Source organism: Rhinoderma darwinii, chromosome 1 (assembly GCF_050947455.1).
Source record: "Rhinoderma darwinii isolate aRhiDar2 chromosome 1, aRhiDar2.hap1, whole genome shotgun sequence".
NCBI lineage: Eukaryota > Metazoa > Chordata > Amphibia > Anura > Rhinodermatidae > Rhinoderma > Rhinoderma darwinii.
This window is the reverse complement of record NC_134687.1, coordinates 479,533,074-479,545,416: the sequence shown is the minus strand read 5'-3', so window position 1 is coordinate 479,545,416 and position 12,343 is coordinate 479,533,074. Positions and strand designations below refer to the sequence as shown.

General features: G+C 40.2%; 1 protein-coding gene and 1 long non-coding RNA gene across 4 annotated transcripts in view; one reads left to right on the top strand and one right to left on the bottom strand.

Moving 5' to 3' along the window:
* CFAP251 (cilia and flagella associated protein 251) overlaps nt 1–4,219 on the top strand; it is an 89,943-nt gene extending 85,724 nt beyond the window's left edge. For both annotated transcript variants that reach the window (XM_075834285.1, XM_075834278.1), the window contains exons 21-22: nt 1,594–1,695; nt 3,963–4,219. In XM_075834285.1, the coding sequence (XP_075690400.1) occupies nt 1,594–1,695; nt 3,963–4,099 (239 nt within the window). In that variant the 3' untranslated portion in view covers nt 4,100–4,219. The remainder of the gene's footprint in view (nt 1–1,593; nt 1,696–3,962) is intronic.
* Nucleotides 1–7,682, bottom strand: part of LOC142658689 (uncharacterized) — a 32,583-nt gene extending 24,901 nt beyond the window's left edge. The window contains exons 1-4 of one of the 2 annotated variants that reach the window (XR_012850157.1): nt 7,611–7,682; nt 7,451–7,525; nt 2,957–2,996; nt 2,521–2,873 (exon numbers count right to left, since the gene is read on the bottom strand). This is a non-coding gene — a long non-coding RNA (uncharacterized LOC142658689). Of the gene's footprint in view, nt 1–2,520; nt 2,874–2,956; nt 2,997–7,450; nt 7,526–7,610 lie in introns of those variants that run through there. The other variant, XR_012850156.1, reaches the window with a different exon arrangement.
* Nucleotides 7,683–12,343: the final 4,661 nt, after the last annotated feature.

Sequence of the window (12,343 nt, the reverse complement as noted above, 5' to 3'; positions counted from 1 at the left end):
ATCATAGAGTATCCCCCCTCAAGTCTCTCTCACGATCCACCAGTAATTGTGAGCTATGAAATGTATTAGCTCAGTCGTTTACATGCAATCTAATAGACAGTAGGATTCGACAAGCTTCTGTTAGGGTAGAAGGGGTCCTCCTTACCTGCTGGGCCCCTGTGCAGCTGCACAAGCCGCTCATATGCTATGTCCAGTATGATTTTCTTAAAATTGCTTACCCAACTGCACTGTCAGCAGCCTATTGTCAAAATGTTATAAGGAGTATAAAAGTTTATATCTGTGGTTTTATTTGTGTGAAAATTAAATATCAAACTGTTGAAAAAGTTGAAAAAAAAAAATAAACTCAATTTATTATACTTTCAACAAATAAAGCGGATTCTTTATATAATAAAAAGTTATACAATTTTCCAGTATGATTTCTGTATTAATTCTTCATGGTTTTCAACATTCAAAAGGGTCCTTTATTGATCACTTCAAGTGAATAAAAATCAATCCATGTGATCCTATACAATTAAAACATTGACTGCAAGCAGAGATAGTGAGGAATTAATACAGACAATTTATTAGAAAAACGTATAACTTTTCATTATACAAAGAATCAGGTTTATTTGCTGAAACCGTAATTAAAACCTCTTTAAAAAATAAATAAATGATCCATTCACTGGGAGAGGGATATGGATTGCTTACACTCTGTGTACAGCGCTGCAGAATATTTTACTGCATAAGACATGGGAGGTGGGAAACACAAAAAAATAGGTAAAAAAAATACACACAGAGGCCACACACAAAAAAACTGTAAGAGGCCATACTGTGCAATATGCTATGTATTTGCCATTACTGATATGGCCACAATGGAAACCAACTGACCTGGATTTTTAGCCTATTTTTGTTCTTGGAAGATGACTATGTAGACACAAGACTATAGCTATTGGCGTTTGATCATGAGAATTATTATTATCAGACAGAGAGGTTTTAACCACGAATTAGCCTCGATCTTGTGATGAGCATGGTCATTATGTGTACAAGGAGCAAATGATATGCAGTAGATATTACACGATACTATAAGCCAATCCTTCAGACCTCATTTTTGACCATATGAGTGTTGACTTGTTATATTTAAAGTGTAGCTAAACGTTTGACAAACTTTAGACATGTCATAGAGACATGTCAGAAGTTTGGATTGGTGGGGGTCCGAGCACAGAGACCCCCACCAATCGCTAGAACAAAGCAGCTGAAGCGCTCGTGTGAGCGTTCAGCTGCTTTGTGTCTGTTCGGCTTTTTCCGGAAAGCCGATGTATCGGTGTACAGGCCCATAGACTTTCTATTGAGTCCGTACACAGGTACATTTATTTCCGGAAATAGCCGAACAGACACGAAGCAGCTGAACGCTCACACGAACGCTACAGCTGCTTCGTTCTAGCGATTGGTGGGGGTCTCCGTGCTCGGACCCCCACCAATACAAACTTCTGACATGTCTCTATGACATGTCAGAAGTTTTTCAAACGTTTAGCTACACTTTAACAGTGATTACAGTGACAGTATTATATATTATGTTCACATAACTTCATGTCAATGCTAACAAATTATATACAGGAGAACATATGACCGAAGAAGAACTTGCAGATTATCTTACCACCTTGTTAGGGCTAAACCCAGAAGGAGGAAATACTGAAATAGGCAGTTCTAACTCTACAGGTAAGTAAAAAAAAAAAAAGAACCATGAAAATATATATTTGATGAATAGGTTTGCCGCATTAAAACTACACAAACACATAGGGGGTAATTTATCAACCTTTCTTCGCGAGTGCAAATTGAGGCTTTTTACCGTTTTACACCGTCCTCGCCTCTTTTGTGGAAAGGGGGCATGGCTTCGGAAAGGAGCGGAGCCATCGTGGTCCGACAAATTTATTATAATTTACGACAGAAACCTGGAGCAAATTATGGTGGAAATCTACACTAGCTCCTAGCTGGCATAGATTTCACTCTATGGGGCGTAGAGGCCTGCGCTGAGCCCCGACCTTGCCCCCTGCTTCCCCCATTGGATGAAACGGCAGTATGAAACGCAAGTCTTGCCCCTATAGCTTGCCACTAAAGTAAATTCAATTTCTGCCTCTGATGCAAGCAAGCACATAGTGAAATATAAGATCCTATCTGTGCCAGGAAACATGATTTAGAAGATGAATGTTTGAACCATAAAGAAAGCACATCTAGTATTTACATACAGTTGTACAGAGCCATAAAATACATAATTTTATTACTTATATATTCTCTGGAATATATATAGGCTGGAATCACACAACAGTTTTTGATGCAGTTTTTTTTTAGTTAGAGCCAGGAGTGGATTCAAAAGAAATGGGAAGTTAAAAGGAAGGACTTATACTTTTTCTTCCTTATGGATCCACTTCAGGCTCACAAAACTGCACCAAAAACTACATGTGTAATTCTAGCTTTACACTCATGTGGTTTCCAGTGACAGAAGTTGGACTGCTCACTTCTATTACAAAATGATTAGCGGGTGGCAAGAAAGAGTGGCTCCTGTTCTAGCTGACTTGGCACAACCTTGTATTATATTACACAGTCATAAATTCATTTGAATAGGCGCCATGTTTAGGGGCTGCTCGCTCCCAGCTTCCCCCAGAAATAGCAGACGATTACCGTGGGTTTCTGTAGCCAGACAGGTGGCAATCAGCAAATTGCCTGGGTGGCTTGCTTTTGAGAAGTTTTCGAGGACATAAACAAAATTGCCCATGGGCATACACAAGCAGTTGCGAATGATTGGATAATGTGGATGTCACGGATGTGGCATCCCAAGGACGACATGTACTATACATGCAGCCTAGTCCTTTACAAAAGCGAGGAGTGGAGGCAAAATTCTGATAGGGAATACAGTATATTGGTTAACACCTCCTTTTTTTATATTCGTAGTCACTTTATGACAAAAAAAAAAATGTAGCACCTGAAATAACTCTTTTAACCGCATGGCATAGTTATGGGAACTGTTAGAAACAGAAACACAAATAAGAAACCTGATTAACCTTAATTTTATAACCGTAAATATAACTAAATAATTATGGAACACACTTTCCAGCATCATGAGCGTAGTTCTAATTAAAGTTACAGCAAAATGTTACTTTATAGTAAAGCAAGGAGAGCTTTGATGTTGAGGCTAAATATTTAAAGCTCTAAAAGAATTGACATCTCTACGTCTCAGATATTCTAACAAAGCAAGCAATATTTTGACTTTATTAAAGTGGCAACACAGTTCTAAATCAGGGGATTAAGCGATAATTTTGTGCCTGGCAAAGAAAACATATTGCTGATGCATTAGTTGTGCTGATCCACTATTTTTATTAATTCGTTTTAATTTATAACTATTTTATGTTCTGAGGATTTATGTATGTAATATGGATGGTATAACTCAAACCACCAATAAAGGTATATTCTCATCTTATACATTTATGGCATGTCCAGGATACGTCATAGATGTGGGACCTGCACATATTACGAGAACAGGTGTTCTCCGACCCTTCCTGGTGAGACGACCGCTGGGCACCACATACAGGCGGAGACTCAGTGGCAAGGTGGTCAGGAGTACGAAAAGAGCCGTGCTCGCTTTGTTACACGGTTTTTGTAACTCCCTTAGAAATTAATGGGCGTTCCAGAAACAGCGTAGCACAGTGAGCTTGGCTGTTTTCATAATATATCATAAATCTGCGATAGGTAGGACCCCTTTGGGGAAAACGGAGGTCCTCTGACCCCCATTCCACCAAGTGAGGCATCCACAGACTGAATGAAGAGGTGGCCACACTCTAAGTCTATGGGAGTTACAGAATTGCTAAGAAAGTCTCTGGGTTGCTCACATGGCACATATGAAATGTATGTTGTCCACAACTTAGTAAGAGTACATTTTAATATTACCAGAAAATATGAATTATCTTGTATAAATGTATCTGATATTACAGGTATAGCAGAACTGCTTGAACAGGAAATACCAGAGGAAATCTCAACAGATGTGTTGGCTGCAGACATTCTTGGTTTACCAGTTCATGGTTTTGATGAGTATGAAGAACAGTCACAAAACCAAGAGGTTGCATCTTAACTATTATGGGGATAATGTCTTTTAATGTTAATGGACACACAGAACCAACACTTACGAAGTATTTGTATAATATATCATCATTACTTATGTGTAAATTATATTAAAAATACATAAAATAGGTTTAATGCTTGTTTTTCTTATATTTGATGGTAAATGGCCTTATTGACCTACAACGTTAAATCATAACATCCAGGGTGCAATCCCACACTGCGGTGGCTGCATGCAAAAGAAACCACACCCGCATGCAGTGGCTAATGGCCAAACTATTTTGCCAGTAACACTAGTATTGCCGGCAAAATCATGCGGCCATTGGCCACCGTATGCGGCCGCTGCAGCATGAGAATGTTGGAAGCAGGAAAATTAGCAAGCGTAAGGATTGGAGCGAAAAGGGCCAAATTGTGATGGTTAGAAGAGTGGGTTACAGCATCTACAAAACGTCAGGTCTTGTGAGGTGTTCCCGGTATGCAGTGGTTAGTACCTACTAAAAATGGTCCAAGGAAAGACAACCGGTAAACCGGAGCTCAAAGTTCATTGATGCACGTGGGTCTGATGATAGAAAGGTGTCAGTAAATACAGTGCATCGCAGCTTTCTGCGTTTGGGGCTGCGTAGCTACAGACTAGTCAGACTGCCCAAGCTGACCCCTGTCCACCGCTAAAAGCGCCTACAGTGGTCACATGATTAGCAGAACTGGACCAGGGAGCAATGAAAGTAGATGGTCTAGTCCAGGGGTGGGCAAACTTTTTGACTCGCGGGCCACAATGGGTTCTAAAATTTGACAGAGGGGCCGGGCCCGGAGCATTTGGAGGGAGTGTTTGGGCCGGATATACTAAAGCATTAAATGTAGTGTGTGCAAACCTCATAGCACAGTAAGAACACTACAACCCAATTTATTAACTGTCTTTCAAATGTGAAAAATAGCCCTTATCAGTTAATAAATTTGTCTCAAGGAATATGCAAGATATGGCATTTACATACTATTTCGCAGATACTGGGAGGAGGAAATGTAAATAGATTAAAATAACATACGCACTGTGATTTATCAAGAAAAAAGTTCTGTTGACTCTGTAAATTAGCTGCCAACCTCTGAGCAGTAGCCGCCCGTTCTTGTGTTGACTGCTTGCTAGCATAGTTTGCATGCTTCGTGGCAAAGTGACGGCTGATATTGTACTCTTTGAAAACCGAAGGGCTTAATGGTGACGTGAAACGAAGTGAAAATTAAAGTGAAATAAAGAGAAATACGCGCCATATTAACCCCTTAATGACCGGGCCATTTTGCACGTTAATGACCAAGGATTATTTTTTGTTTTTTCATGGTCGCATTCCAAGAGTCGTAACTTTTTTTTTTATTACGTCGACATAGCCGTATAAGGGCTTGTTTTTTGCGGGACGAGTTGTATTTTGTAATTGCACCATTTTTAGATGCTTACAATATATTGATTAACTTTTATTAACTTTATTTTAGGAGAGAATTGAAAATAAGCAGCTATTCCAGCATTAATTTTCACGTTATAAATTTATGCCCTTTACTATGCAGCATAAATAACATGTTACCTTTATTCTACGGGTCGGCACGATTACGAGGATACCAAATATGTAAAGGTTTTATATGTTTTCCTATGTTTGCACAATAAAAACCCTTTTAGAAAAAAATTACTTGTTTTTGCATCGCCGCGTTCCAAGAGCCGTCATTTTTTTATTTTTCCGTCGATGTGACCGTATGTGGGCTTGATTTTTGCGGGCCAATGCGTAGTTTTCATTAGTACTATTTTGGGGTACATAGGACTTATAGATTAACTTTTATTTTATTTTTTATGGGGGGAATGGGAGAAAAGAGAGAATTTTGCCGTTGTTTTTTGCGGGTTTTTTGGACGCCGTACATCCGGCGGTTTCATTAATGTGTTCATTTTATTGGTCAAGTTGTTACGATCGCGGGGATACCATATATGTGTATGTGTTATTTGTTTTGACACTTTTACTGAATAAAACCACTTTTTGGGCAAAAAAAGTAGTTTTATTTGATTTTGACTGTAATTATTTTATTTTTTTTCAACAAACTTTATTTAACTGATTGACATTTTTTTTTTAAGTCCCACCAGGGGACTTCACTATGCGATGTGCCGATCGCATATATAATGCTTTGGTATACTTAGTATACCAAAGCATTATTGCCTGTCAGTGTAAAACTGACAGGCAACCTGTTAGGTCATGCCTCCGGCATCGCCAAACAGGCAGTTGCGGAAGACAGACCTGGGGGTCTTTGTTAGACCCCCGGCTGTCATGGAAACCCGACGGCGACCCGCGATTTGTTTGCGGGGGCGCCGATCGGGTGACAGAGGGAGCTCCCTCCCTCTGTCAAACACATTAGATGCCGCTGTCACTATTGACAGCGGCATTTAATGGGTTAAACTGCCGGAATCGGAGCGCGCTTCGATTCCGGCAGTTGCAGCAGGAGCCAGGCTGTGTATAACAGCCGTGCTCCTGCCGCTGATCGCGTGGGTACACTGGCAGTACCCGCGCCATCACAGGACGGATATATCCGTCCTCCTGCGCGAACTAGCAGCTGCTGAGGACGGATATATCCGTCCTTCGGCGTTAAGGACAACGGTCAATGTGTTTTGAGTGCGCCATCTATTGGGAAAACGTGGGCATTGCAGGGAAAGGGGAAAAAAAAGGAGGTTTTTACTATGATTTGGACAAGTTCGGCGGGCCGGATTAAAAAGCCTAACGGGCCGTATGTGGCCCGCGGGCCGTAGTTTGCCCATGTCTGGTCTAGTCTGATGTATCACATTTTCTTTTACATCTTGTGGACGGCCAGGTGCGCGAGCGACGCTTATTTGGAACCAGGATGCACTATGGAAGAAGGCAAGCCAGCAGAGGCAGTGTGGTGCTCTGGGCAATGTTCTGCTGGGAAACCTTGGGTCCCGGGATTTGTGTGGATGTTACTTTGACATGTACCACCTACCTAAACATTGTTGCAGACCAAGAACACCTGTTTATGGCGTCAATATTCCCTAATGGCATTGGCCTCTTTTAGCAGGATAATGCGCCCTGCCACACTTTAAAAAATTGTTCAGGAATGTTGAACATGACAAAGTTCAAGGTGTTGAGTCGGCCTCCAAATTCCCCAGATCTCAATCCCATCGAGCATCTGTGGGATGTGCTGGAAAAACAAGTCTGATCCATAGAGGCCCCACCTCGCAAATTACAGCTTACTCCTTACTACCAACTTTTTCTAACATATTGGAAAATCTTCTTGTAGTGTCATCAATTCTTGCTTTTCTGTTTGCTAAATCATGAGATATCAAACATTTGGAATCACAAATTTGGCTTCACACGAGTATGCATCTTACCATCCATTGGTGTGAGACATCTGCATGTTTATGATCAGACTTTACTGTTGAATAATTCATATCTTTTTGTCATTTCTGTAATGCACATTAAAAAGTAAAATGAAAAAAAGTAAATGTAAAAATAAAAGTAACATACTTGGTTGCAACTTATGGGAATTACATCATTTGGTAGGGTATCCCAAAGGCAGAAGCAACTGCTTCTACATTCTGCTGGTTGCTGTAGAAGCCTGTGATGTCATAATGATATCAAAAGGAGATGCCAGGTTCACATGATCTCTATCTTCCTACATTGCTATACATACACTATAGGAGCACTAATAATAGTCATGAGTAGATCAGTAGTATTAGATCACTGTTATCTGTGCTTTGTATATAGGTGAGTACAGGGGAAAAACACAGAACATTAAAAGCCAGTTCACAGAGAGTTTTTTTTACGCGGAAACAGCGTCGGAAAACGTGCCAAAAATGCCTCCCATTGATTTCAATGGGGGGCGGAGGCGTTTTTTCCCGGCGCTCAATAGCTGCGGGCGAAAACCGCCGTGAAAAACGCGGCAAACGGCGTGCAGGCAGATCAAAATCTGCCTCAAAATTCCATACGGAATTATTAGGCAGAATTTTCTGCCTGCAAAAAACTCCATGTGAACATAGCCCAATATTTCTACTCTGAGCAACTGAGTAGAAAAGGTAAATAAAAAAGGTTAAATAACAATAACATTAACCCCTTCAGGACCCAGCCACTTTTGGACCAAATGACACAGCCTCATTTTTTAAATCTGACGTGTGTTACTATATGTGGTAATAACTTGGGAATGCTTTTACCTATCCAAGTGATTCTGAGATTGTTTTCTCGTGACATATTGTACTTTGTTAGTGAAAAAATTTGGTCGATATATTCAATATTTTTGTGTGAAAAACACCAAAATTTGGAGAAAATTTGCAAAAAATTAGAATTTTCTAAATCCAAATGTATCTGCTTGTAAGACAGATGGTTATACCACACAAAATAGTTACTAGCTAACATTTCCCATGTGTCTACTTTAGATTGGCATCATTTTTTGAACATCCTTTTATTTTTCTAGGACGTTACAAGGCTTAGAACTTTAGCAGCAATTTCTCAAATTTTCAAGAAAATTTCAAAAGCCTATTTTTTTTAGGGACCAGTTCAGTTCTGAAGTGGCTTTGAGGGCCTTATATATTAGGAACCCCACAAATCACCCCATTTTAAAAACTGCACCCCTTAAAGTATTCATAACAGCATTTAGAAAGTTTCTTAACCCTTTATGCGTTTCACAGGAATTAAAGCAAAGTGGAGGGAAATTTGCAAATGTCATTTTTTTTTGCAGAAATTCCATTTTAATCAATGTTTCCTGTAATACTGAAGGTTTTTACCAGAGAAACACAACTGAATATTTATTGCCCTGATTCTGAAGTTTTTAGAAATATCCCACATGTGGCCCTAGTGTGCTACGGGCCTGAAACAAAAGCCCCAGAAGCAAAGGAGCACCTAGTGGGTTTTTGGGCGTTCCTTTTATTAAATTATATTTCAGGCACCATGTCAGGTTAGAAGAGGTCTTGTGGTGCAAAAATAAAGGAAACACCCCAAAAAAGACCCCATTTTGGAAACCACACCGCTTGAGGAATTCATCTAGGGGGGTAGTGAGCATTTTGACCCCACAGGTGTTTCATAGATTTCATTAGAATTGGGCAGTGAAAATGAAAAATTACATTATTTTCCAATAAAATTTAGTTTTACCTCAAAATTTTTATTTTTTTCAACAAATAAATGAGGAAATCACCCCAACATTTGTAAAGCAACTTCTCCAGAGTACAGATATACCAAATGAAGAAAGGGAGAGAACCTCCAGCTCACCAGTGTGCGTCTCCAGACAGCGTCAGTCGGATCCCCGCGACGGCCCGCGGTGTAAGGCAATGAATGTAGAGAAGAATTGATCCAGCGCTGATGGTAAGTTAAAAGGGAAACCGGAGTCCCATGTTTATTGGAGAAAAAAGCATAAAACAGAAGGGAGACGCAGTCCCAAGGTGTGAGTAGTACAGATATACCAAACATATGGTCATAAACTGCTGTTTGGGCAAGCGGCAGGACTCGGAAGGGAAGGCACGCCATTTAGCTTTTGGAGCGCTGATTTTGCTGGATTGGTTCCTCTGCACCATGTCGCATTTGTAAAGCTCCTAAGGTACCAGTACAGTGGAAACCCCCCAAAAGGGACTCCATTTAAGAAACTACACCCCTTGAGGAATGAATCTAGGGGTGTAATGAGCATTTTGACCCCACAGGTGTTTCATAGATTTCATTAGAATTGGGCAGTGAAAATGAAAAATTACATTATTTTCCAATAAGATCTAGTTTTACCTCAAAATTTTTATTTTTTTCAACAAATAAATGATGAAAAGCACCCCCAACATTTGTAAAGCAACTTCTGCAGAGTACGGAAATACCAAACATGTGGTCATAAACTGCTGTTTGGGGAAGTGGCAGGACTCAGAAGGGAAGGCACGCCATTTAGCTTTTGGAGTACAGATTTTGCTGGTTTGATTTCTCTGCACCATGTGGCATTTGTAAAGCTCCTAAGGTACCAGTACAGTGGAAACCCCCAAAAGTGACTCCATTTGGGAAACTACACCCCTAAAGGAATTCAACTAGGGGTGTAGTGAGCATTTAGACCCCCCAGGTGTTTCATAGATTTCATTAGAATTGGGCAGTAAACATTAAAAATTAAATTTTTTTCCACTAAGACGTAGCTTTAGGTAAAAATGTTTCATTTTCTCATCAAATAAAGGAGAAAATCACTGTAACATTTGTAAAGCAACTTCTCCAGAGTGCGGAAATACCCCATATGTGGTAATAAAGTACTGTATGAATACACATCACGGCTCAGAAGGGAAGGAGCGCCATTTGGCTTTTGGAGAGCAGATTTTGCTGGATTGGTTTTTCTGTGCCATGTCGCTTTTGCAAAGCCCCTTAGGTAGCAGTACAGTGGAAACTACCCAAAAGTGACTCAATTTGGCAAACTACACCCATTGAGGAATTAATCTAGGGGTGTAGTGAGCATTTTGACCCCACAGGTGTTTCATAGATTTCATTAGAATTGGGCAGTGAAAATGAAAAATCACATTATTTTCCAATAAGATGTAGCTTTACCTCAAAATTTGTATTTTTTTCAACAAATAAATGATGAAAAGCACCATAACATTTGTAAAGCAACGTCTCCAGAGTACGGAAATACCCAACATGTGGTCATAAACTGCTGTTTGGGCAAGCAGCAGGACTCAGAAGGGAAGGCACGCCATTTAGCTTTTGGAGTACAGATTTTGCTGGTTTGATTTCTCGGCACCATGTCGCATTTGTAAAGCTCCTAAGGTACCAGTACAGTGCAAAAAAAATGTCTCCATTTGGCAAACTACACCCATTGAGGAATTCATCTAGGGGGGTAGTGAGCATTTTGACCCCACAGGTGTCTCATATATTTTATTAGAAATGGGCAGTGAAAATGAAAAATTACATTATTTTCCAATAAGACGTAGCATTAGTTAAAAATTTTTCATTTTCTCATCAAATAAAGGAGAAAAAGCACCATAACATTTGTAAAGCAACTTCTTCAGAGTAGGGAAATACCCCACACGTGGTCATAAACTGCTATTTGGACACACAGCAAGGCTCTAAAGGGAAGGAGCGCCATTTAGTATTTGGAGTGGAGATTTTAAAAGATTCGTTGTTTGACACCATGTTGCATTGAGCTATAGTACCAGTACAGTGGTACCCCCGATAAATTACCCCGTTTTGGAAACTAGATCCCTCAAAGAATTTATCTAGGGGTGTAGTGAGCATTTTGACCGCACAAGTGTTTTGCAAAAATGAGTAAACAATAGATGTTGCAGATTGAAAATTGCTGTTTTCCACAGATATGCCATTTCAGTGCCCAATGTGTTGTGCCCAGCTTGTACCACCGTAGACACACATCCCATAAATTGTTAAGCGGGTTCTCCAGAATACAGTAATACCCCATATGTGGTCATAAATTGCCGTTTGGGTATACGGCCAGGCTCAGTTGGACCACCATTTGGCTTTTGAAGCGCAGATTTTGCTTGGTGTTTTAGTGGTATTTTATCTTATAATGTGGGGGCATATGTGAGCTGGGCGGAGTACATCAGGGTATATGTAAGCTGGGCGGAGTACATCAGGGTATATGTAAGCTGGGCGGAGTACATCAGGGTATATGTAAACTGGGCGGAGTACATCAGGGTATATGTAAACTGGGCGGAGTACATCAGGGTATATGTACACTGTGCGGAGTACATCAGGTCATAATAGTATGATGTAATAATGGGGTGAATGGATAATCCATGGATTGGTGTGGTTCGCTTTGAACCAATTCTTTATGCACAGGCCGGGTTTATTGGGTATTATACAAAATATCTGCGCTCCAGTATTGCCTAATCTTTGACTTATAAGCCGCACAAGGCCCTAAAGTTTCCTCATCACCGCTGCGTCCATGGGGTCCACCTGGAGGGTCCAGCAAATGACGATGTGGGGTATTTAGTGAAATTCTACTGGACCTAAAAATGAGTCTGGGCCGTCATTTAGAATCATTTTGCATCATTGCGTTTTGAGAGTCATAACGTGTTATTTTTCCGTTGACGGAGCTGTGTGAGGGCACATTTTTGGTGGAACGAGCTGTAATTTTTATTGGTTCCATTTTGGGGTACATGCGATTTTTTTTTATCACTATTTATTCAATTTTTTGGGAGATGAGGAAACCAAAAAACTGCAATGCTAGCACGTTTTTTTGTTTACAGTGTTCACCGTGCAGTATAAACAACATGTTAACTTTATTCTGCGGGGCGATACGATTACAGCGACACCAAATTTATATT